The 27,903-nt window shown below is 42.2% G+C and overlaps 1 protein-coding gene across 6 annotated transcripts in view; it reads left to right on the plus strand.

The window, feature by feature from the left end:
• Positions 1-27,903, plus strand: part of ablim3 (actin binding LIM protein family, member 3) — a 497,979-nt gene that overhangs the window by 445,102 nt on the left and 24,974 nt on the right. For 3 of the 6 annotated variants that reach the window (XM_085995354.1, XM_085995352.1, XM_085995349.1), the window contains 4 exons: positions 2,268-2,321; positions 12,898-13,032; positions 16,839-16,915; positions 23,637-23,784. In XM_085995354.1, the coding sequence (XP_085851480.1) occupies positions 2,268-2,321; positions 12,898-13,032; positions 16,839-16,915; positions 23,637-23,784 (414 nt within the window). The remainder of the gene's footprint in view (positions 1-2,267; positions 2,322-12,897; positions 13,033-16,838; positions 16,916-23,636; positions 23,785-27,903) is intronic. The other 3 variants (XM_085995351.1, XM_085995350.1, XM_085995353.1) reach the window with 2 other exon arrangements.

Genomic DNA, 27,903 nt, shown 5'->3' on the forward strand with positions numbered 1-27,903 from the left:
ATGCAACACTAAGCCCCAAAGATCACGTCCTCATGCTACTGCATTCATTGGATTTGCTTCAATTGTTTGTAAGGCAACTTTCATGGCATATTACAAGAGTGCAGAACATATATGCATTGAGTATTATATTCAGATTGCAATAAAAACATCTCAAAGTAGGTAATATGAATCAACTGACAAAGAACAGACTTTGTTAATAGTGTTGAAGTTTTGGATGTCATCACAGTTCAAAAATGTGTGGAAAGTCAATTAAATTGATATATGTCCTGAAACTATAATGAAAACAATTCTGAGACTGGACTAAAATACAATCTCCTGACATATTGCTTGTGCACTATTAAGATCCTATAGTTAACTGAAATATGCCTCACTTGGTTAATGCTATTTCAGTACAATGCACTAGTCCAGTATAATTCATTATTTCAGTATGATGCACTATTCCAGTATAATTTACTATTTCAGTATGATGCACTATTCCAGTATAATTTACTATTTCAGTATGATGCACTATTTCAGTATAATGCACTATTTCAGTATGATGCACTATTCCAGTATAATGCACTATTTCAGTAAAATGCACTATTCCAGTATAATGCACTATTTCAGTATAATGCACTATTTCAGTATAATGCACTATTCCAGTATAATGCACTATTCCAGTATGATGCACTATTCCAGTATAATGCACTATTTCAGTATGATGCACTATTCCAGTATAATGCACTATTTCAGTATGTTTCACTATTCCAGTATAATGCACTATTTCAGTATGTTTCACTATTCCAGTATAATGCACTATTTCAGTATGATTCACTATTCCAGTATAATGCACTATTCCAGTATAATTCACTATTTCAGTATGATGCACTATTTCAGTATAATGCACTATTCCAGTATAATTCACTGTTCCAGTATAATGCACTATTCCAGTATAATGCACTATTTCAGTATGTTTCACTATTCCAGTATAATGCACTATTTCAGTATGATGCACTATTTCAGTATGATTCACTATTTCAGTATAATGCACTATTCCAGTATGATTCACTATTCCAGTATAATGCACTATTCCAGTATAATTCACTATTTCAGTATGATGCACTATTTCAGTATAATGCACTATTTCAGTATGATTCACTATTCCAGTATAATGCACTATTCCAGTATAATGCACTATTCCAGTATAATGCACTATTTCAGTATGATGTACTATTTCAGTATAATGCACTATTTCAGTATGATGGACTATTTCAGCATAAGAACATAAGAACATAAGATGTAGGAGCAGGAGTAGGCCATACGGCCCCTCGGGCCTGCTCCGCCATTCAATAGGATCATGGCTGATACGAACCTAGACTCACGTCCACTTCCCTGCCCGCTCCCCGTAACCCCTAATTCCCTTATCAGCTAGGAAACTGTCTATCTCCGTTTTAAATTTATTTAATGTCGCACTTCCACAGCTCTCTGAGGTAGCAAATTCCATAGATTTACTACCCTCTGAGTGAAGAAGTTTCTCCTCATCTCAGTTTTGAAAGGGCAGCCCCTTATTCTAAGATTATGCCCCCTAGTTCTAGTCTCACCCATCAGTGGAAACATCCTCACCGCATCCACCCGATCAAGCCCCCTCACAATCTTATATGTTTCGATAAGATCACCTCTGATTCTTCTGAATTCCAATGAGTAGAAGCCCAACCTACTCAACCTTTCCTCATAAGTCAACCCCCTCGTCTCTGGAATCAACTGAGTGAACCTTCTCTGAACTGCCTCGAGAGCAAGTATATCTTTTCTTAAATATGGAAACCAAAACTGTACGCAGTATTCCAGGTGTGGCCTCACCAGTATGATTCACTATTCCAGTATAATGCACTATTTCAGTATGATTCACTATTCCAGTATAATGCACTATTTCAGTATGATGCACTATTCCAGTATGATTCACTATTCCAGTATAATGCACTATTCCAGTATGTTTCACTATTCCAGTATAATTCACTATTTCAGTATGATGCACTATTTCAGTATGACGCACTATTCCAGTATAATTCACTATTTCAGTATGATGCACTATTTCAGTATAATGCACTATTTCAGTATGATTCACTATTTCAGGATGATTCACTATTCCAGTATAATGCACTATTTCAGTATTATTCACTATTCCAGGATGATGTACTATTCCAGTATAATGCACTATTTCAGGATGATGCATATTGCAGGTTAAATTGCATTAACATTCACTGTCCTTGCTTTCTTCTCTTTTTCTTTAGCAAGTGGAGAAATCTCTAATATCTACAGGAAGCCCCCTATCTATAAGCGACATGGTACTATCTGCTTGACTCTTATACTTAAATCTCTCAATGTTTTCATTTTTTTTAATGTAGAAGAGAACTTGCCTTGACTTAGTTCAGTAAAGCCCAGTTAAATCAAAACTGGTGAGATAAATTTAAATTCAAGATCAATTTCTCATCTCTTACAAACAGAAATTGATGTTGAGAGCTTGGCTGTACGATAGATTTCAAATAAATTATTTAACAAGTCAGTATCCCTTTTCCTTGGCTTTTGAGAGTACTGTTCAGAAAAGGTAGAAAATCTAATTTGTTTATCACAAATTATTACAATAATTCACCTCGTTCCATGCAACTCCTGTTGAAATTCAGTAAATTTCAAATAAAATGGTGAATAATCCTTATGACTAATGTGGTTTTATTAGGCTTGATTTTCATATTGATATGCTGGTACCAAAAAACATTATAGGCTTTACCTGTCTCCCTTAGAATTTTTTCCAGCTGACCACTAATATGTGGATCTTTGTTCTTTTTATGTTGTCCCTGGTCAGGAAGTTTGACAGTTTTTTCCCCCCCCAACTCTTTCCCTACACAAGGGTTGGCCAACAGAACTGCCAATTAAATCTGGCTGTCGTCCCTCCAGACAAACCATATGCTATATATGCAAGAAGACAGTTTCTCCCATCATCTCATGTATGAGTATCTACTCAAAGCATCTGATGCAAAATAATAAACCCTGTATTGTTCCAATTATGGGTATTGTTTCAATGACAGCCTCGTTAATATATCAATTTCTTCTTTATCCAACCTTTTTTTATGTTAAAATAAAGGCAGGAGGCTATATCTTAGTGAATTCATCAATAACCTCAGTTCATATAAAAAATATGTCGTTTAAAACAAAAGATCCTCCCAGGTGAAATAGCCAATAATTCTTAAATCATTAAGTGTGTTAGTACAACTTCATGTCAAAGGGTACAGACAGAGATAGAAAAATCACGGTTTTGTGCATTTCTACAACAGTTGTGCAACAAAAATAAAACTTTTGTAGTTCATCCTCAAAATATAAAGTAAAAATAGAGACTAGTTTGTAACATGATACATCCTCCCAACACCAGCCAACAAAAGGGATACTTTCTCTTCAACAAATATTTGTTCTTATTTATCCTTTCACTTGTGCTCCTCACTATGCTGATGCTTGACTCTCTTCCTGCCTGCTAACCACGCCTTGGTTCATCATTGTGCTGTAAGTAACAATCTCTGCTTCATTGTCAATTTCATATATTTGTTCAGTGTCTGGATATCATTGTACGTTTTTTTTTAAAAAGAGCCTCCCTATCAACAGTCTGTTTCCTGTATCACACTTTTAAGAGAAATTCAACTTTGGTTATGAAGATGCTGCAAGGGTTTTTTGTATTGGGGATAGAACGGTGAGAACATGTGAAGCAGGAACTTGTTGCCTGGAGAAAGTATATCCAACATTAGATTTTGCTTATAGTTGCACTTTGTGCTTTTTTTTAAATGTACCCAAGATTAATTAATTTGGGAATAAGGTTTACACACTCAACTGTATTGGGTTCCTATTCTGGTAAAATCCATTCTATATTCATGCTTTCTGGTTTGTTATTGCCAAATAGAGTAATAGATAGTTGGCCATTTATTATCAATGGAACAATAGAGAGTTGAGGTACGTATTACATGTAAAATAATGTTAATAGGCAAGAATTACTGGTAGGATAATGGATTACTAGGTTTGTACTACAAATGGACAAGTGGTCTGTTGGCTATCTATTACATGTGGAATAATGGATGGTTAGCTATGTATTACAGAAAGAATGATGAATGATCAAAGGTTTATTACATTTACAAAAGTGATTGGATAGAGTGTTTAATTACTAAATTAATACTAAGATATATGCTGTTACTAGACAATATAGGACCCTTATCATCACTATGAGACCCCATACAGCTCGCAATATCTTGTTAACGGCCATATAACTTAAGTGTGAGAGGACAGCAAAATAGCAGTGGACACTCTGAAACCAGAATTATATATTTTTTCCCTCACTCAGCATTCTACATTTATTGTAACAATCCTGGTCGTAATGAGTGACCTTCTTCACATCGAGGGTGAAATTCAACTCCAGCAGGGGTACAAAACGGGTGGTAGTGGATCAACCATTGGGTGGGGTGAGTAACGAACTGCTGACCTGCTACCTCCCATTTTGTGCTCCGCCAAAGTTGAATTTCACCCCCATATAGTAAAAGTTGAGTTTCATCTTCATTGGCAAGTCATTGTATAGAGTCACAGACATTAGTAAGCTGTATATTTTTGGATGTGGTTGTTAATTTTGTACTTGGAGGTAAAGGTATTGCTATGGTAATTGGTATTGATATTGTTTTTCTATTTTCTACACCCAGTGTCAGCATCAAGCACTCCTAGGTCAGGTGTAGCATAGCCGAGTAAAGCTTGGTCTTCACTACCTCAACTGTATACTATAGGTTGGTGTGAGGGTCCTTGGTTTGATCTGTTGCAATCCATGGAGTAGAACTGTGTGAGAGACCTATACTATACATTATTTAATAAAATTCTGGAGGGAAGAATCCCAAAGCAGAAACAAACTGAGGGTGTATTAGCCCCATATTTTGAGGAAAAGAGTTGTTTTACTCACTTTTACCAACAGTATTAATTGTTTGACAGCCTAGCGGGGAAATTTTAACTACCTCTGACGGGCAAGAACCTCGCAGGACAGGAGTTAAAATCCGACGGTACCGTCACCGCTCAATTCCCACCCTGCGACTACTTCAGCGGCCCTGTTTTCTTCGACCGCTGAGGCATCTGTTTGACTAAGGCGGGAGCCTCATATAGGCAAATTGGGGTCCTATCACTTAGATAGAATCCCAATATTATTTTAACTGCCTACGAAGCAAAGCATCGGTCACAGATGCCCCACTCAGTAGATCTTGGTGGACACAGTGGAATCCCTTTAGGGTAACAACAACGTGTATTTATATAGCGCCTTTAACGTAGTAAAATGTTCCGAGCCACATAGGGAGATATGCTAGGTCAAAGAGGTAGGTTTTAAGGAGCACATTAAAGGAGGAAAGAGAGGCGGAGAGGTTTAGTGAGGCAATTCCAGAGCTTAGGGCCTTGGCAGCTGAAGGCACGGCCACCAATGGTGGAGTGATTAAAATCGGGGATGCTCAAGAGGCCAGAATTGGAGGAGCGCAGATATCTCAGAGGATTTTGGGGCTGGAGGAGATTATAGAGATAAGGGTAAAACTTATCTAGCATGTTTGGGTCACTGCGGACCTGGGCACCTCTCCTTCTTACCTGCAAATCTCCTCCCAAACCGCCCCCACAACTTATCTGTCTACCTGCCTGGCGGCCCCCTTGCTGCCTGATTTTCGTAAGCCCAAATCTGGTGAGCTACTTTCAGATGCCTCTTTTGAATTGGCAGCTGGCCAGTGGGACATTAATGAGTCCCTATTGTTAAAATGGACCAGGCCTCCCACTGCACCTCCCGGATGGGCGGCCCATACATCCCACCATCTTCTCGCCCGGGAGTTCAAATCCATCCTTAAGAGTAAGGCTGTGTCATTGTATGGGACCCATTTTGTCTGCACACGAGTGCAGTGCTAACAAAATCATATTCCTTCCATAATCCTTTTACCGCAGGTTTTTTTTTAATGAGTAACAATAACTTTTTAACACTAGATTTACTGGAACATCTTAATCTGTAACTTGTAAACCATCTAACTACACTAGTTGTAGTTAAAAGAGAAGCACTGATTGTCTTTGTATTTTATTGTATTAATTCCCCTGAAGGCCACAATAGATGCCTCCCATCACTCAGCCAAGGTGGCATGGGTCATTACTTTCCCCACAGGTACCATTAGTGGCGCTTGGTGTTTGCCCGATGAGATGTTTGCCAGTATACCGCGATATGATTAGTCTTTCGAGTTTTAGCTTCACCTCTACTTTCATCCTTTGCCCTCGAGGACAGGTCAGATTAAACAGTCAAAGCTCGGATTTTCATAGTTCTTTGTTTGGATTCTAGTGCACTAGCAACAGAGCTCCTAGGCCTGAACAACTAATGATTTTGAATAATGTGAATATGTTTATTGATGAGGGGAGGAAGTGCTAAAAATCTATTTCATATTTTGCACCAGTGATACGTCAAATACTCCTCGGCCAGTTATGACTCTGCAACACAACATTCATAATAGAAGAGCATCCCTACTGTTCAAAAAGACATTTCCATTCCCCTTCACCTCTCCATGTGGTTTATTGAACACTATGCTGCATCAATGTTAAATTAGTAGATCCAGTTCTAATTTATGTTAACCTTTTCTTTAGCTGCAGTAAAAATCCTATGGTATCTAATTCCTTGCTACTTTTTAAAGGATTTACTGAAGATTTTGCATAGTAAATGTGTCATAGTTGCAGTCGGCAGAAGTACCATTATCCAGTACCACCTGAATCACTCCGGTAGCAAGGAATTAGATACCACAGGACTTTTACTGCAGCTGAAGTAAAGGTTAATATAAATTAGAAAAAGTAAGGAAATCTACTGTTTTTAAATTTAGTTGATAGACCAACTGAAGAAGTATACGCTGTACCAAGATTTTAAAGAGGCACAGGACTTATATTCAGGTGATTTGAAAAATAAACCCAAAATCACCCAAGTACCAGAGGCCAAGGCTACACATACACAAGTCATTTAGGAGGATATCTAGAAATAGACAAGGATGTAGGCAGTATGATGAGTTCCTCTATTACTTGTCCTCTTACTTACTGGAGGCAAAAAGAGTAATTTCAGAGGGGATTATGAGAGAACTCAAACAGGGATAGGGGTTACCATGTTATTTTATTGATGTTCTTAACATTTTTCTCTTGTTTTGGCTCTGGTTTCTCTTGTCTTTTTAACATTGATGGGTACTGCAGCGAGAATGTAAATGATAGAAATAGCATTAGCAATGTTGAATTGAAGGGATCCTGTGATATGAGGAAAAGGTCACGTAACCCACTACTGTTCCATTCTCATTTAGTCCTTTCCTCAGACAATGGGCAGTGATTTCTTTTCCTCTCTAATGTTTATGTGTGCTTGCACAGGAAGAAGTTTGCTTATGTTGCAGAGATGGGCACAAGTTGAACTGGCCTGCAATAAAATATAGTACAGTATTAGCTTCTTACAGAGGAAAGCACAACCGGAAACTTACCATATAGGAGCTGTATCTGAGTCTACATCATACTGGTTTGCTTGGCTGTTCCATTTCTTTCCCATTATTGTAGCTCACATTTTGCCTCAGTGATTATCCTATTTCACTGCAAAGTCCCAATCCACTGGGAAATATGTCTGCCATTATGAATTCTGGCAACTGTTATTAACAGGACAGAGATAAGCAGCTTGAGTTGCATAGTGATTACATTCTCAGTGCTCACTTTGAAAACCCTTAGCCCATTTGGTTAGTAAGATATTCTGATCAATGCTTGGGTCAAATACTCAGTGTTTGACATTGGAATGTTATTCATATTAATCAGTGTTTCCTCTCAACAGAAACCTAGGGCTGGATTTTTTCAACTTTGGTGGGTCCATGGCTGCCAATGTCCGTGGTGTGTGGGGACCCGCATCTGTCTCGATCCCGGCCTCCAACAAGAATTTCCATTGACGGGGCTTGTTAAGCCCGCCCTGCGAGGTTCCCAGCCAATTAATAGGAAGGGGGTCTGATGACGTCATTTGATGACGTGTCTTCAGCCGGTTTCCTTAAAGGGACCATGTCCACAATCATTTTGACATTTGTGCTGTCAGTGTTCTACAGCATTGAGGTGCTGCAAACACTGACAAACACTGCACAAAGGTGCACAGCTGTACCCAAGCTCTCCCATTACTCCCTCCATATGCTTATGGAGGGAGTCCCAACACACAGGGAGGTCCTCTTCCCTTCCAGCCAACACAGCCTGGTTGCACATTGCACAGGAAGGCACAAGCAGGGATGTCGTCAGGAGGACCTGGCTGCAGTGGCCGCAAACCTTTAAATGATCTCAGTAGATCATAAAACTTTACTGCAAAGCCACACTCAGCCTCATCCTGCTGTGCCACTCATCGCATCCCCATCACTCTGCCTTCCCTCCCCTATTCCTACACATCCTTACTCACACCAACTTACCTTGCACCTCCACCCATCCCTCTCTATTCACATTATCACTTCCCATCTCACTAGCCACTCCTCACACTCACCCTCATCCTTGTCCAATCATACCAACTAACAACTCACGAGGGAAGGCAGTTGGGTGTTATCACCAATGCTCATGTAAAGGTTCTGTTAATGTGTTGTCAATCATTGAAATCTTCATTTTCAACACTTTGCCTTCTTGGACAGATCTTTGTGCACCTTTGGAACTGGCTTAGTGAGTTGCAGTGAATGGTGAGACAATGGTCATGAGTGTGAAAGGAATGGCTTGGGCATTGTAGGGATGCTTTATGGTGTTGGTGTGGGGTGGTGCCAACCTGACCCATCATGTGGCAGCCAGGGTGTACAGTGTCAAGTAAATCTGGCCATGGTGAGGCCATCCCTGGTATCCTGGGCAGCAGTGTGGTCAGGTGCTGATGCCCTGTGTCCTGTGCAGCATCAGGTGATTGCAGAGAAGGTTGGTGCTGTTGTTGGTGCTGCTGGTGTGCTTGGTGATGTTGGTGTTGGGGCTGATCGTGTTGGGATTCTGAGGACCAAGGTGAGATTTTTTCAAGGGCACCGATGCTGCTGGAATAGATGGCAGCTGCAGTTGGGATGACAGAAGCGATCTGTCAATGGTGAGAGAGGTTGCTCCAAGGAGGTGACACTGGATAGAGAGTTTGCTCCAAACAATTCAAACCTCCATAAAGCTGAAAAGTGTATTCCAAATCCTGAAGGCTCCAGCTTCTAAGATTAGAAATTGAACAGCTGCGAAATAGTAGCTTTTATACCACTTTTGCAGCTGTCAACTATTCACAGCAATGCAGAGTCATGAGAACCCGACCCACTTACCTGACGTGATCCCCGAGCACCAGGAACCTCGGAAAAAAACATGGAAAAATCATTAGGACCTGGTAAAATGCTGCTTAAATACCTTTAAGCAGCTCCTTAAGTATCTCAATTGCCTGACCTGCCACTTAGTGCCGGGTTTGCAAACTGCAGGCAGAACCGGCACTTGGGAAATTAACAAGGAGGCGGGTTCAGAGCGGACTTCCGCTCCACTGTCAATCATTGCCATTTTGACAGTGGACCCGCCTCCAAAACCGCCCTCTGCGCGCTGGCAAAATTCAGCCCAGAATGTGATATGTTGTGCCCTACATATATTTTATATTGTTGTTGTTAAGTAAATTTGCTGGATTTCTAGTGGAGCCACTTGTTAGTGTTCCCATGATATATGTCAAGAGAATGGTTCCTACTGAGGAAAAAGACTTGGAATGACATCTCCATGAAATTTAAAAATAGAAGTGAAAATTTCTAAGAGCTAGGAGATTATTAAATTAATTATTAAAGTAAGTTAAATTGGAGAGGACTTTCTATTGAAATTACTCCTATACTCTGCACCTCCGTTGAGCCATTGCATCATGCCTGTTATACTATCAGTATTTATAAGGCTGCCAAATTTCAGTAAAAGGTCAAACACTTACAGGTGGTGCTTCATGTGGTGGAATGTATAAGTACGGCTTGCAGACCAAGCTATTAAATGGGTTCAAATTTAATCAGCAACATCATAGTCAGGATGGGTTTGCAACCATTACAAGTAGGAGAGAAAACATTATAAAGAGGGCTACACAAGGCTGGTTATCTGAACCCAACTCTTTCTAGGAGGAGCAATTCCCAACTGTGTCCATCTGTCTAAATGACCATTTTGTATATACCTGGGAGTGCCGTATGATCTTACATGTACGAGAATTCATCTAGTGGTATGAAAACTTAAAAAAAAGTTAGATACATTATTTTAAAAAAAGATTTATCAAAATATCAGTATAGAACTCTTGGGGGAGATTTTAACTACTTTGGAAATGGAGCGTTGGCAGAGTTAAAACGGAAGTGGTGGATTCACAGCCCCATTCCCGTTCCACCGTTAGTTTTCTCGCTGGCTTCTGCTGAGCAGCCGAGGTGCCTGCTGGAAACAGATGGGAACCTCATTAATCTACGCAAATTGGGGTCATATGACGTACATAGGATCCGATGCCATTTTAACCACCTGATGCGTGGAGCGTAGCCGTGGATGCACCGCCCAGTAAAACCTGGTGTCACAGCAGAAGAGGCCTGAAAAAATAAGTGCAAAAATTATTAATGTAGGACCAGGAGGAGCAGGAATAATGAGGTCTGCTGCTGGCCCAGACTGTGCCCCTCCATGATCGCAAACTCTTCCCTCTCCTTTTCCCTGGCCAGGGTGACCTCTATGCCACCTGATATTGTGGCAGATAAGCGCCAGAGAATTGCATCAGGATGCCCATTTGGCGCTCGCAGCCCACCACATATATGTTAATGAGGCCTGGCCCTAGAAATGGACTGAGCCGCCCTCTAGCATTATCGGGCTGCCAGCTGGTGCACTCTGTTGGTCAGTCGCCCAATAGTTAACACCTACCCCAAGACAGCAAACGCTCAAAATGCTATTTTCATTGTAACATTTCTTCATCTACCCGGTCAATAAGAATGATCACTCTAATTTGCCATTTAGATTCTATTTTCTTAAACATTGTACATCCAAAGAGATAAAATATAAAAAAGGGAGATGCAGTTAGTTTGTTCACTGGCTTTTCACCTTGGGACCTGGAAAGAATAACATTTTCTCCTTTGGATGCTTTTTATAAAGTATCTTATATAAAACAAGTGTGGATAGTCTCAAACTGATTCCGATTGGGCATGAATCTATAAATAAAATGTACCAATATTTCAGCACTAATTTGCATTATATTGGCATTTTCACTCAGAGGTCAAAAGTACATTAGTGTAGAAAATAGAACTGCTGTCTTGCTGTTGTTAGGGATGTTCTCTAAGGTTTGGTTGAAGGGGCCTAATAGAGAGAGCTTCATTCTGGATTTGGCCCAAGTTATACCTGGCCTTCAGAGTGCTTGATAGAGGGTTTCAAAAGTGGAAAAGTATTTCAATCACACATTTGTTATCTCTCACCTTGATGAGCATGACAAAAAAAAATCAAAAATAGTTAGAATTTAGATCATTTGTAACCAACTGAAGCAGTATTATTTGCTTGAGGCAAGCTGATAGCCTTTTTCCACCAAATTGTTTTTCAAAAGAATCCACATTCCTCTGTTTTGTGAAGCCACCGTGCAACATAGGTCTTCAAACTGCAGTCCATTAGGGGATCCCGGAGTCTCCCTTAAGTCATCAGATTTCTGTGTTTTATTGTATTTGTTGACTTGCTAGCACATTATTTCTGTTGCTGTTTACTAATAATGAGTTTCTATGCAGAGAGCAGTTTTCCTTTGGGTAGCTGATAATGTCTTTCAGAGGTCAGAACATGGAATCCCTGGGAGAGTGTCAAGATTTCAGGGGGTCTCCCACACAGAAAAGTTTGAAGCTTACTGCTTACAGTTTATTATATGGTACTTACAGGGGATAAACCAGCACACATGGAATAACAGGGCTAGATTAAGCTGTACTGTTTATTTAAATAATGCTGCATACTATGGCCTAACTTCTAGTGAAGAGATATCTAAAAACAACTTAATTGAAATTCAGTTCCACTTGTATAGTATAAAATACAGTGACAGGGTATTCCACTGACACCACTTACTTCAGCTATGCTAACTTGTGCCTGACAAGTTTAATTTAGGCAGAATTTACTGCATTGTAGACTTCCATTTCACTATACTTAATAAATATTTTATGATTAGTTATTAGTGGAGCTTGAAAGTGCATTGATGAAACCTTTTGTCTGACCAACAGTGCTCTATGAATACATTATGAAATCATGTTAATTCTGAGTAACTTTGACTGGAACATTTGTATGCATCTAATTTAACAGAGCTGTGATATTTTTGAAAAATTTATCACTCAAAAAAATACTCCCTTTTTACTTTGGCTTGACTGAAGCAACTTGTACAGGATAGACAATGAAAGATAATATCTAAAATTTAACACTGCTTTATCATAGTATTGGCACTTGTGTTGTTTCCTACAATTGAGACTTTGGTTATCCCTATGTGAAACAAAACATAATTAAAATGGATTTTACCTCCCCAAAGGGCCTAACTGGTAAAGCCATTGCCTGGTGTGGCACTAAGTAGTTTATAGGTTTGATTCAAGTCTGTGCTGGGTTAGCTGATATTAGCTGGAGCAGGAGTTGCCTTGCCATGGGAAAATGAAAATCAGCTCGGCCCTGCTCCTGATTGCTTTTCAGTTTGTGTGTCAATGTGAGTGAGTGAATGAAAGTGAGAGCTATATATGTGAATCATAAACTAACATGAATCAACCTTCAGGGAAGAAGGGAGGAGAATGGGCGGAAAATTATCAAAACATATTTAACTGGTAAATGATAGGGGGAAATACTTTCATTAATACAAATTGTGCTGAAGCAAATGAAGTGCATGAGGAATAGAATAATTCGCTGCACTGTGGTTTGTTCCCTTCTCAGAATACATGTACATAGCAACTAAAAGCAAAACCAGTGAGGATATTGTTCAATCCGCAAGATATCCAGCAGCTTACTCTCCAGACATCTTCCAGCAGCCAGAGTCTGAGTACTGGCATTACCCGGCTTCACCCAAAGGTAGGCATATTAACTAGTGCTGTACATGATTTTATTGATAGGGTAATGCATGTAAAGAAAGAAAGACTTGCATTTATATAGCGCCTTTCATGACCACCAGACATCGCAAAGCGCTTTACAGTCAATTAAGTATTTTGAAGTGGAGTATTGAACTATTGGAAATATTTTAAAATTCTAATATGTGTAACCAGAATCCAGCTCTCTGAATGGGGGGTGGGTGAAGGGGATGAGCTAAAACTCTGATTAGATCACTGGTGGGACTAAAGAATGGCTCTTATTGGCTGCAAACTCTTGAACCTCATCAATGAAAGTCTGATTTCACTGAATTCCACAATCATTCATTCTTTTGTGTGACAGCAGCTGCTGTGTAGGCAAGAAAATTGTACAAAACAAAATACATTTTCAATTAGTTGTCAAAATAAATTAAAATACACAAACCAAAATCTACTGGCAAGAGTGAACTCAATAGTTGTGCATTCAGTTTTAACCCTCTAGAATTTGTTTCAGCATTGCATTTCTCCCATGCTAATACAGTTTTTGCTGTGCTAAAATCTACACCACACACATCTTGTTCAGTATCAAATAAGCATTCAGATTTTCCCAGCTAATTTAAATAGAAATGTGAATGATCTATTAGACAGCCCCAGTGCTTGATAATCGGCACTACACAGAACCTCCAGGATGAGGTTCATGAGGTTGGCATTCCTGTACTTGTGAGGTTTTTCAAAAACATAGATGTGCATAAGGAGCATGGCAATGTCAAGAGAAAGTGGTAATGAAATACTATACTATGTTCTGAGATGTCCTAGCCCTCAAACAGAGGGGTTAGAAATGCTGACAGAGAATTTTTAAAAAGGTAATTGATGAGGAAGTAGTGCAGCTTTCCAAAGGTGTAGAAGCACATCGAAGTGTCAACGATCTGTGAAGTACCTCACGACACTTTTTATTACATTAAATGTTATTTGGAATTAAACAGAAAACATAACTGGAACCAGGGTGTCTGTAACAGTCAAATGTAGCCAGAACTACTTCCTGTGTAACTCCAGCTATTGTTTTGTATGTTTCAGATAGTTTAATATTTAAGAATATTACATAAAGCAAATTCTAAATCTCAAGGGATTTTAACAATAATAGAGAGGAGCAAAAACATGAGGGTTTCTATCTTAATAAACCAGCACTGGCTTAAAATCAGGTAATTAGCTATAATTTTAATTTCCAGATTCCTGACTATAATTATCTTGATTCAAATTTTGACTTGTTATATTTTTGTGTGTGCATTTTCTCTGGCTTTTGAACAAATGTTTTATACTGAGCATCCTGTTGCAATGTCAAATTCCCTTTTATTGTATAATAGTCTACTTTTTTGCATTGTATATATTTGAGAGCCATCTGCCTCCCATAGGTTTTATTGTCACCTTTGTGTAACAAACACTTACAGCAGAGCAGAATAACACAGCCATAATTACTCGTTATTAATCTGTGGCTTGCGCTGCAGAGTGAATTTTAATTATAGTAGATTTACCGTCTAATTCACAAGAGAATATTTGAGCCAAAGGTAAATGCAAATACCATTTAGAAACAATCGACATTTTGTAGAGTCTACGTGCAGTGATAAATACACTTTCAAGTAATTCACACCATTTGTCAGGGGTAAAACTAATGTCATGTTGGAGCAAGCGTAACCATATCACTGAGGGTTTAAACATACAGATGACATTGATATCTGGCAATGGGCACAGCTCCAGTAACTATAAAGGAATATTGATAGAGCTTAGGTTCTTCTCCTCGGAGCAGAGAACTTTGAAAGGGAGATATGATACAGTATTTTCAATTACATGGGGATTTATTAAAAGCGTACATTAATGAGCCATTCCATACGGATGTTATTTACATGGACTTTCAGAAGGCATCTGATAAAGTCCCTCATCAGAGACTGTTAGCTAAAGTTGAAGCTCATGGAATTGAAGGCAAATTATTGGCCTGGTTAGAAAATTGGCTGAGCGGCAGGAGACAGAGAGTAAGGATAATGGGCAGGTACTCTAATTGGCAGGATGTGACTAATGGTGTCCTGCAGGGATCTGTATTGGGGCCTCAACTATTCGCCGTATTTATTAACGACTTAGATGATGGGTTAGAAAACCACATATCCAAGTTTGCCAATGGTACATTGTAAGCAGTGTAGATGGAAGTATAAAATTACAAAGAGATATTAATAGATTAAGCAAATGGGCAAAACTGTGGCAAATGGATTTCAATGCTGGCAAATGTGAGGTCACCCACTTTGGACTGAAAAAGGATAGAACAGAGTACTTTCTAAATGATGAAAAGCTAGAAACAGTGGAGGTCCAAAGAGACTTGGGGGGTCCATGTACATAGATCAGTAAAATGTCATCGACAGGTACAGAAAATAATCAAAAATGCTAATGGAATGGTGGCCTTTATATCTAGAGGACTAGAACAAGGGGGTAGATGTTATGCTACAGCTATACAAAGCCCTGGTTAGACCACACCTGGAGTAATGTGAGCAGTTCTGGGCACTATAACTTAGGAAGGCTGTATTGTAGGGAGTGCAACGTTGATTTATTTTTATTTGTTCCTGGGATGTGGGCATCACTGGCAAGGCCAGCATTTATTGCCCATCACTAATTGCCCTTGAAAAGGTGGTGATGAGCTGCCTTCTTGAACCACTGCAGTCCATGTGGTGAAGGTACCCCCACAGTGCTGTTAGGGAGGGAGTTCCATTTACCAGAATGATACCTGGACGCCTAAAGTTAAATTACGAGGAGCGATTACACAAACTAGGATTGTATTCCCTGGAATTTAGAAGGCTAAGGGGTGATTTTACTGCAGTTTTCAAGGGGTACAGATAGGGTAGATAGAGAGAAACTATTTCTGCTGGTTTGGGAGTCTAGGACTAGGGGTTATGGTCTAAAAATTAGAGCCAGACCTTTAAGGAGTGAAGTTAGGAAACACTTCTACACACAAAGCGTAGTAGAAGTTTGGAACTCTCTACCGCAAACAGCAATTCGTGCTAGATCAATTGTTAATTTTAAATCTGAGATTGATAGATTTTTGTTAACCAAAGGTATTAAGGGATATGGGGCAAAGGCAGGTATATGGAGTTAGGTCACAGATCAGCCATGATCTCATTGAATGGAGAACAGGCTCGAGGTGCTAAATGGCCTGTTCCTATGTTCCTATGTTCAAAAGTGATGCAGGAAACAGACCTACTGTCAGTGTAACTGTGCAAAAGATTGAATAAAATATTTTTTTTGTTCAAAGAGGGATCCGCAATAAAGGATTTAGTGGCCACCCAGAGCAGTTATTATGGTAACAATATAAGAAGGAATTGGACAACTATTTATTATGAAGAAGATTAGGGTGTTACAAGTCCAAAGTTTGATGGATTAAGTCACGATGGAGTAAGATTGTGGAATAGAGAATATGTGGCAAGAATAGAGAGAGAGCTGGGATCAACCCAATAGCCTGGAGGGTTGAGATAAATGGGCTAACGGGGTGCTTCTTTATGTTCTTATTTGGTCCCCCTCCTGATCTGCTGATTACTAAGGATTGTTTGACATATCACAGAATCACAGAAACCCCACAGTGCAGATAGAGGCCATTTCGGCCCATCGAGCCTGCACCGACACATATCCCACCCGATCCCCGTAACCCCTACACCAACACATATCCCACCCTATCCCCGTAACCCCATGTATTTAATCCCCCTAACACTAAGGGTCAATTTATCATAGCCAATCAACCTAACCCGCACATCTTTTGGACATATGTGCTTTGTTTTTCAGCATCTAGATGGAGTCGAAGATCCTCATCTGGCGCAGAAGATGATAGCCAAAATATTTGGGACCAGGGTATTCAGAGGGTATGAACTTTATCTCAAATGTATAGTTACTGGTAGAAATATGCTTATCCAAATATAGAAAATGATACAGCATTAGGTAATACAAAGGATAGAGTTTCAGTTATTGATTGGTCTTGATGCATATCAAGGACAAATCCATTTACACATTAAAGTATCTTAAATTACTGATGTCATGTCCCAACATCAAGTAGATCCTCAATGGCCCTAGGTACAGTTCCTGATGGATGCTATTCAATGCAAACCCAACCAAATTCTGGAATTAAAATAGTAAATAAAAAGATGTCTTGCAGAGATCTATTCTGAACATTTTCGGAAGCAATGACGAGCGCGTTTTACATAATATATATTCAAATAAATGAACATAAAAAGTTAAGAGAAGTAGAAAGTTAGCAAAGTATCTATACGGTAGAATTTGAAAATGTACAGAAAATGTCAAATCCTAAACATAATTTAAAAAAACAAAATGAAATCGCCACCTTGTTCCTGCTTCTTCAAACCAAATCTTTTCTGCCCCTGTTCCCCTGAAGACAATGGGCTAGAAATTCACCTCCTTAGCACCTCCCGTTTGCGCCTCCAGGGGGGCGATAACGGGGCGCTAACCACTTACCGCCTGGGTGCGGCGATAGTACCGCCGCCCACGAAATTCACCTTGCAGTTTGTGGTGGCAGTAACCCCTAGCGTCACAATCTCCTGCGCCTGGAGTTCGTGACGTCATCCGGCTGTGCAGCACCCCGGTAGCGCCCCGGACCCAAAATTCGGTTACGTCCCCTGCAGCATCGCCGGGCGATAACACCGACAGCTGCAGGAGGCGTTGTTCAGGAGGCTGGGCGCTTCGGGAGCAGTAATTAAAAGTTAGGCCGCTGGTCTGCAGAAAAACTTTGTTGCCATTTGAAAATTTTTAACTACCGTGATTGATCAGCCCTGCTCTCTGTTAGAGTTCTTAGGGCTGATCGTCGAGGATCCCGGCAGTCGTCAGTGGTGAGGGACATCAATTAAATGCAGAGCCTGCAGCAATGGCCCTTCCCCTTAAGGGAGGGAAGGAGCCTCGGATCCCGGCAGCGCTACACGGGACATTGTGCAGCGCCGCACCTCTACCACCCCTCCTGCGTGGTTTAGTGCTCCAGAAGGGAAGTGGTGGCTCCTTCCTGGAGTGCTAACACCCAATTTAGAGAAAGCTGAGAATCGTTAGCGCCTGGCGCTAATTTTCCAGCTTTCAAAATTTACCGAATTTCTCCCCCATATGTAGCTCATGCTGGGGTACAGTTCTGTGAGTGTTGCCAGCCCGAGGTTTTTTTTTAATTCCCAAATGAAAGTAATTGTTATTTGTCAGTGACTAATGAGAAGACAGATTGTCTGTGTGCTCGCTGTGCTGTACTCTGCTGACTGAAGAGGAAATAAATCTGAATTTTAAATAAACAGAACCTTAAATGCCTATGCATTTCATCCAGCAGTCAGCAGGCTGGGTGTTAATACACTACTTGAGATTCCTGGAACAATGCAAGTCAACTGCAGTCTCTGCAGCATACAAGAGTGACACATTTTGGGACATTACCATGTTCGGAGCAGAGCAGGCATTTCTCTTCACTGTAGCATTCTCTATATGGTACAGACACGACTTATTCAGCATGCTCATATCACAATGGAGATCTCATTTTTGTTACTGTGATAACTAAAGTCAATTCCAGTCTCCACATAGTTTAAATGTGGTATATTTCAGCATGTTTTTATTATATGAAGAGCACTATGGTACCTATCAAGAGTGCCCTGAGTCATTGAAATGACTGGAATTCTGCCCCTAGGTCATGGCACAGCCATCACTACTGGTAAGGAGCTTGGAAGACTCCAAGAGCTGGAAATTCAGCTGCTTTGCGCATCCCGTTAGCGCCTGCGGGGGGGCGGTAATGGGGCGCTAAGGGGTTACTGACCGGGCACGTCGAAATCAGCAGCACCCGCGAACTTCCCTGGCGGTTTTGCACTGGCGCTAACACATACTGCCCCGCTCTGTTGTGCCCTGTAAATCGTGACGTCATCAGTTGCGCAGTGCCACGTTACTGCCCCGGATCTGATACTGCCTCCCGTCCCCTGCCTGAGTGCCTGTCATCAACAACGGCAGGTAGAGGAGGCGTTATGCAGTCGTCTGGGCGCTGGAGGAGCGCTATTTAAAGACGTCAACATCCGGTTTCGTTTTACTCTGCAAAGAATGTTGCCTTGTCAGTTTCACATAGGCAGACTGGCGTTTTGAGCGATTTCAGCGTTTTTCACTTTAAGGAGTCTTCTGCCTCAGAAAAATTATTCACTTTCACTTAGGTGCGATTTGCAAGTGCAACATTTGCAAACTTTAATTGGGGCTGTACTGGCACTGGACCTCGCCCTCCAGCATCAATGTCGGAGGCAGCGGAGGCAGAGAGAGAGATTGCAAAATGTGGCCAGAGGGATGAGGGCCAACAGGGCTCTCAGCAGGAGACCTTACCCACCCAGGGTATTCCGGCAGCAGTTCTCCGACACCAATTTCACTGAGGACCAGTGTCTTAGAAGGCTCCGCTTCACCAAGGACGTGGTCACAGAGCTCTGCCACCTCCTGCAACCACAGCTCGGGCCTCAGACTAAAGTGAGCACGGTTCTTTCAGTGGCAGTCAAGGTCACTGTCACCCTCAATTTCATGCCAGCGGATTGTTCCAGTGTGCAACAGGAGACATATCTAACATATCGCAGTTCGCCGTCCATTGCAGCATCCACGAGGTCACAGATGCTCTCTACAGAAGGAGAAGGGACTACATTTCCTTCTCCATGACCAAAGAGAAGCAGCACGAGCGTACATGTGGCTTTGTCAGGATAACAGACTTCCCCATGGTGCAGGGCGCCATTGACTGCACCCACGTCACTTTGCGGGCACCCATAACAATCCTGAGGTATTCCATAACCACAAAGGCTACTACTCACTTAATGTGCAGTTGGTGAGCGACCACAAACAGCGAATCCTGACCGTCAATGCCCGCTATCCTGGCAGCAGCCATGATGCCTTCATCCTGTGCCAGCACTCTTCCAGCCACCACGTCAAGCTCGCGGCTGGCTGATAGGAGACAAGGGCTATCCGCTCTCTACATGGCTCATGACTCCCCTCCGCAACCCCAACACTCGTGCTCAGCACTCATACAATGAGAGCCATGCTGCGACCAGGAACATCATTGTGCAGACCATCGGGGTGCTCAAGCAATGGTTCCACTGCCTTGACAACTCGGGAGGAGCCCTCCAGTACTCGGCTGAGTGGGTGTCCCTTTTCATCATCGATAGTTGCATGCTGCACAACTTGGCCATCATGAGGGCCCAGCCATTGCCACAAGGCATAGCGGGACCTCCTCAGGAGGAGGAAGAGAGAGATGAGGAGGACGAGGAAGAGGAGGATGAGGAAAATGAAGAGGAGGAGGAACAGGAGCACGAACAGCAGCGACGCTGAAGGCCGCCATTCAGTCAGCCTTGTGGAAGGGCGGTCTGTGACCACCTCATCAGACTCCGGTTCCAGTAAATTCGAGGCCACTTCCCAGTTGCTCAGCACGTCCCCATCATTCCATCAATTTCTCATTCCATACCACAACCCAAAGCTGAAATGAGACACAGCCCCAAATCTGCAACATTCCAATAATAAATTTATCCAAATTCAGCAGCCACATATATACAAGAATTATATTAACTTCTTGTGCAAACCCTTACTTCCCCTCTTTAAAAGTGCCTTTCCCTAATCTACTGCTCCTATGTAGTGTCTCCCCAGTGGCTGCAGCAGGGCTGGTGGAAGGCTGCTGCGTGTCGGTGCCAGAGACTACAGATAGCCTTGCAGGACGCCCTCGATCAGCTCTGGGCCTGGAAGGCCCGGCTGTACACTACGCCACCTCAGGATGGGCAATGGCAGTCTGGGCTGGCTGGATGACAGGCAGCGACAATTGCAATGGTGGAGTGGCAGTGGTGGGATCAGGAATGCTGTCATCCTGAGAGAGGACAGCAAGTTCCTGCTCCACTGACACACTGTCACTCCCCCGGGCCAGCACCTCAGCATCCCTACCAACCTGCTGGAGCACAGATTGCTGGCCTGCTGCAACACCATGAGATCCCCAGTGGGCTGTGGTGGGCCCAGTGACGATGGCAGCAGTCAGAGCTTGCGTGGCATCAAGCTGAGACTGGATGAGAGCAGTCTGAGACTCAATGTCACCAACCATTACTGTATTACAGCACAAGATGTTGCGTCACTTCTGCCTGTGCTACAGTGGAAGCTGCCACATCGCTCATGACATGCATCATGAGGTCTGGATCTGCACGGTCTCTCTGGGAGTCCACCATCCTCTGCAGAGTGGAAATGATGGGCTCCATGGTGTGCGCAGAGCTCTGTGCAATGTTGGAGGCGGACTCCTCCACGATCCTTACCATTGCCGAGAGGCTCTCGGGGACACTTGCCATTGCACCTATCATCTCAGAGTGTATGGCCATCACCCTTCTTGTGAACGCCTCCCCATCGAGGTCCTCATCTGAGTCCTGTGCAGCAGAACTCACCCTCCGGGGAGCTGGCTCCTGAGCTACCCGTTCCCTTTGGCCTTGCTGCAGCCCACTCATCCCCGGTGCCTCACCCAGTGCAGACCCTTCTACTAAACTTGCCTCTAAAGATCGCATAGTGCCAGTATCTGAGGTGGTGCCTGCGGGTGAAAGATGCAGTGACGCGGTGCTTTGCTCCTCCTCCTCTTCTCCTTCCTCACTCTCAATGGGAGGCTCAGGGACAGGCTGGTCATCTGGTTGCTGATTCTCTGAAAGCATAAAGGCACAAGGCTTGTGTTAAGGTGAGGGCGGGGGGGCAGGAATGGAGCTAAGAATGCAGATATTATCAGGAGCTGGAAATTGAGAAAGGATTGTGGTGTGAGGGGGAAGTGGAATGAGAAAAGGAGAGGGGACGAACATACCGTTGTTGCCCCCAAGGGGGTCGACATTGCCGAAGGCCACGCCGCCCACCACCTGCTGCCCAATGGCTCTCATCACTCGCTCCTCCAGGTCTGTAAGCTGCTGGAGCTGCACATCACCCCCGCCTGTTCTCTGCTTCTCCTTCCTAATGTGGGCCATCTTGACCTGTAAGAGAAATGAATGTGTGTGAGTCAGAGTCCAGGTTTGTGTTTGGGAGATATGCATGCCATAGTTGAATAGCTGTAATTGTAAGCAAGGCGTGAGGTGTGGATGTGAGATTGAGTAGATGCAGATGCTTGGTGGGTTAGTGGTGGGGTTGTGGTCATTTGTGCAGTATATACAGACTGAGGCTCAGATGCTGCTATGTAGGACCTGTTGAAGCATGTACTCACCTTGACCATGTGAGTGAGGTCATTGAATTTCTTCCGGCACTGTGTGAGACTATGTCCACACTACTGGCCGAGACCTCCTGGGCCACTTCCCTCCATATTGCCCTGAAGACCTAGGGCAATGGCCTCTTTCCAGTGTCTGGGAACAGCACTGCCCTCCTTTGCTCCACTCCCATGACCAATGCATCCAATGCCTCATCCGTGAAATGACGAGCTCTCTGCCTCGGAGTGGGAGCAGGCATTACGATCAGGGGATTGAGTTCCTTGCAGGTCATCTTCACAGCCAGCAGTGCTGATAATGAGCATCTGCACAATGAAGCAGCCTCCCCTTTAAGAGCTGGAAGGAACCACTGTGAATCATCATTACCGATTGGAATGCACCTGAAATTCATTATCGCTCTGCTGGTAGCGCTCCTGAAGCACCCTACTGAGGTCATTAGCGCTTGATTTAGCGCTCCAGGAAAGACAGCCAATTCACTGAAACCTAACAATCATTAGTGCCTGCCGCTAATTTTTCATAATTTCAAAAGTTAGCGCCCCGTTTGAATTTCTAGCCCTAAGTGTTATCATAATACTATAATTCACGTCCTCACCCTCTCCAGCAGTACGGCATTGCTTCATTAAAACACAATGGCTTATGTCAAAGCAGTGTCTGCCAGCGACCGTCATTTGCAAGCCTTCTGGATTTGAATTCTTTGACTGTATCCCCTGGCTATCTGTTAATTGTTAGCACAAGCATTTTCTTTGCATTCACAGAACAGTATTTATGAATAAAAAAAATATTTAGACAGGATCACCCAATTAGGCATGGAAGCTGATGGTGCTTCTTTACAATGCAGAGGTAGGAGCCCAGCAGGATTTTCAACAAATCTAGTTATTAAAATTAATGGCTACTGAGAATTAATCCTCATTCTGTCATGGTTGGGTTTAAAAATCTATAGCCTGCTAGAATTAAGTTTCACTTAACTGCAACATATTTAACCCTCTTCCTCAAGGACCTTTGTAAAATGATTTCCTGCCTGTTTACGACTGCTTCTGGAGACAGTTAAGCCTGTATTTATATTATGCACAGCTTTTTTCCTTTTTTATTATATTCATATCTTTTCATGGGTGATGATAGACTTATTGTGCTGTGGCTTTTAACCTCAAAGAAACCACTGGCACAACATGCGGTCAGTGTGCGCCAAGTAATCCATCAATTTGTTATTCACTACTGACTTCATTGATATTAATGAAGTATGCGTTATCAGTGTGCTCTAGTCATATTCATTGATCACCACTGCTTATCCATGCATTCTCTTGATTTACGTAATTATGCCTATGGGATCATTAGAAAATCAGAATTACGGTTTCAATAAAGGTGCAGTTTGATTCTCCCACTTATCTTGTTTTAGATACAGAGTGGCATTAACCGACTAATTCTGAAGGAAGAGATGAAAGCCAGATCAGGGACTTATGATAATGACCCTTGGTCGACACGCAGCTCCACAACAAGTAGGGAATATCTACAGAATGCAGGCTCCGATTCTCCAGCCAATGGATGTAAGTAACAGCAAAACCACCTATCTGTAGATTCCATAGCAAGCCTCAATTTGTTCCTGACTTAATCAGTGGGTGGTAGACTCCAATTCCTAACAGTCTTGTGATGATCTATGTCTGTATCCAGGCTGGGGGATAGGCCCACGCTGTTGGTGTAATTGAATATATCTACATTTTCTAGCAAACTAGTCTGTACTTTGGGAGTGATGTTTAATCAGAATTCAGTGCAATGAATATCTCTATTTTAAGGGGCTCTAACACTGAAGTTAATAAAAAAATGAACGAAATATCACCTGATATAATTTTCATCCTGTAGTTGCAGAGTGCAATTGAGGTCTATGAGGCAATATATGTTTTGGGAAACAAGTTGGGAAACTCCACCAATGCCTTAACAAACTTACACAGTGAGCAGTGAGCCATACAAGTCAGGAAGGTTCCAGGTTTCATTTCTTGACTGTCCAGAGCTAACCAGGACAACACTAGGGGTGATATAAATGGGCTCAAGACTCCTTGGTTAGGGAGGGAAATATTGTCCAGGACTTTCACTCCTGATTGCTTTCCGTGGCCCCTACTGGAAGTGAACATTGGGCAAGGAGGGGATCAGGCTCGGCTGTGATACTACCCACAGTCAACAGGTCTGCCAACACTGTCAAGGTTTGCACATGAATAATAGTCACTTGGGCAAGGTACCAGAGCCTGTGAAACCAAACCCCTGCAAAGAGTCAATTCCTTGAAGAGAGGAGAGGGAGAAAAAAAGACATAAAAGCTAAATTAGTTGAAGATCTATACTGGCAGTTCTTCTAATACAGCACAGCTTTGAAATTGGAAATATCATCACCTTACAACATAAAAAAGGATTCTGAATCATACTTGTGATTTTTCATTTGCACTACTAAATTATGTCAATCATTTTAAGTAGCAACAATACTCTCCACTGGTCTGGATGAGTGCAGCTCCAACAACACTCAAGAAGCTCGACACATTCCAGGGCAAAGCAGCCCGCATGATTGGCACCGCATCCATCACCTTAAATATTCAATCCCTCCACCACCGGCATACCGTGGCTGCAGTGTGTACCATCTACAAGATGCACTGCAGCAACTTGCCAAGGCTTCTTCGGCAGCACCTCCCAAACTCGCAACCTCTTCCACCTAGAAGGACAAGGGCAGCAGGCACATGGGAACACCACCACCTCCAGGTTCCCCTCCAAGTCACACACCATCCTGACTTAGAAGTATATCGCCGATCCTTCATCGTCACTGGGTCAAAATCCTGGAACTCCCTCCCTAACAGCACTGTGGGAGTACCTTCACCACACAGACTGCAGCGCTTCAAGAAGGTGGCTCACCACCACCTTCTCGAGGGCAATTAGGGATGGGCAATAAATGCTGGCCTTGCCAGCGATGCCCACATCCCATAAACAAATTTTTAAAAATTCTGTGACTCAAATCAGTTTATTAGTTTGTATTATTTATTAAGAGGCCATGCACTCCCAAATCCTAATTACAGCTGTTCAAATATCTATATGTGGGTCAGCAAAAGACCTTAATATAGGGCTCACTCATAGGTCAGAATGTCCTGGTTTAGTTGGAAATGGGCAAGTACTGTGAATGTCTTCCCTTCTGTCACTCTGCACCTATTTCCCTGGCCTTCTGACACAACTGACTAGAATAAACGGAACTATTTCCCAGTTATCTTCCCTGAGAACACATTGTCTTGGAAAAAATGGAAGTTGCCTGGACTATTTTTATTCGTTCATGGGATGTGGGCGTTGCTGGCAAGGCCAGCATTTATTGCCCATCCCTGGTTGTCCTTGAGAAGGTGGTGGTGAGACTGTGTTTTAATTAAAGCGTAGCTTGTTCTTTTACTGTATCAACTTTGAATAAAACCAGAGAGAGCAAGAAGGAATCTTTGTGATTCTGTGTCAAGAATCACTGATGGAAATGTGTTTTGTTAAATATTTTTTTATATCAGAAGTACTCCTACAGAACTGACAAATGTTCAAAGTCTGCTTGCTGACTAAGTCCCTTTGATCTGTATGCAGAGCTAATAAACATTTGGCACTGCCACAGTAATCAATTATGAGGAATATAAACCCTGACTCCTCAGATATTTGAAGACTGGCTACCATGAGTAATCCAGACTCCCCGGTGTCTTGCTCATAGCATTAGAGCAGTGGCAGAAAACTAAGTGAATAACCTTCACATGAAGTATGGTTTTTGAAGTCTGATTCTTCAAACACTTGAGAACTTTTCCAAACCAAATCAATAACATTTTCAAATTATGAAAGAAAATTCATCAGACTCCAATTACACTGCAGTTTTTTTTTGGAGAGGCGAAAATAAGGTTCAGAGGATTATTCGTGGTATACTTTCAGAAATTGTGACTTATAATGAATCACTGGAATAGAATAAAAGCAAAATACTGTGGATGCTGGCAATCTGAAATAAAGCAGAAAATGCTGGAAATACTCAGCAGGTCAGGCAGCATCTGTGGAGAGAGAAACAGAGTTAACGTTTCAGGTTGTTGACCTTTCATCAGAATGAATACACTAGAATAGCATATTGGTTTATGTGAACCATGTAAAGATAGCCCGTTTGCACTCACATTCAATTATGTGAATGATTTGCAATGGATTTCAGCATTTGACAGTTAATATACAGCAACTGTATCTATATTTCACTATAGCTCAGTTGTTCTTTTTAAATAGAGGCAGTGAATTTAGGGGTGAATATGCCATATTAGGTTATGTGCAGGATTGCAGGTTTCGCTTACAGTTCCCACATAGTGACTTCTTAATTCCTTTACACTGTCAAAGAGCAGAGCTGAGCAGAAACAAATTGGCCCTGAAATTGCGGTCGGTGACATAGCTAAGGAGTACGCCGCCACCCTCCAAACGAAATCTGTACTTACCTGGTGTGAGGCCCTAAACGAAAACTTGCTTTGAAATGCTGCAGAGCTGTGCACAGCATTGTGGCCCACGGGTCCCAGGGCCGCACCGTGCTGCGTAAGTGTACCAGGGATCACGCGGGGCAGTGCTCCTTTTACTAGCCTATCAGGAAACAGAAATCTCCAATGCTCAACATCAATCAACTTCTAAATTAAACGGTGTGAATATTTATTTGACAAGTGCGGTACTTGGCTTTAAAAAGCACAGGGAATACTTTGGAGTAAGTACAGTTATTTACTGGAAGACGCTGCAAGATCAAAGAAAAATTAAAACAATCGCACCCCTCAAACCGAGCCTTTACAGCTGCCTGGTAGGTTCATACATGGTGCTTTTATGTGTTTGTTTTAAATTATTTATACAATTTTCTCATCCCCCTCCCCTTATGCTGTGCAAACAGGCTACTGTGCCTGTTTGCACCAGCCGTAAAATTTTCCATCGTAATTGATGCGCAGTTGGTGGGCAATTAGCCCAACTTTTCGCCAGCAATGAGGATTTGAAAGTCGCAGCAGATCATTTTTCTATTCGGAACTTGACAGATCGCAAGTTCCGGATTGTGCATGCGGAGAGTACGCCATCATACCGACAGCAAATTCTGCCCCAAAGTTACTTTCACTGCAGAAAGGAAATTGGCAACTGTTTTGCCATCCTAGACTGTTTTCACACACTTCCTACCAATTGGCTCAAGTTCAGCATTGGCAAAGGCCTAAGCACAAGATGCCTGCCTGCCACTCCTGGACTAGGGATGCATGCAGGGTCTGAGGTGACAAAAAGATGGGGGGGTTACTACAGAATTTACGGAGAGGGGGGTTAAAGTTATTTTATTGCCACATTGTTTGATTTCTCCTCAACTTTTAGAGCTTCTGCAACTTCCTAAGGTAAATGGGTGGGGATAGATAACCGGCTCTTGGTCTACTCATACTACTTAGAATCATTTATTGGGAAGTATATGAGAATGGCCAAGGAATGGTTGGTTCTTTAGTGACCCCTCCCTGTATGACTGCTCTACATTTCCCTGATGGTCCAGCCAATATCATGAACTCAACATGAGGAAACATTTATTTTGTGTTCTAGGTGTGGGAACATTTGAAACAGTTTAATAAAGAACTCATATGATTTTGCCACATTTAATGCATAGAGGCAAGTGAAAGCATGAACCCACAACCTACCACTCG

The sequence above is a fragment of the Somniosus microcephalus genome, chromosome 8 (genome assembly GCF_052327205.1).
Source record: "Somniosus microcephalus isolate GS21.2 chromosome 8, FLI_Smic_1.0, whole genome shotgun sequence".
In the NCBI taxonomy this organism is placed as follows: Eukaryota; Metazoa; Chordata; class Chondrichthyes; order Squaliformes; family Somniosidae; genus Somniosus; species Somniosus microcephalus.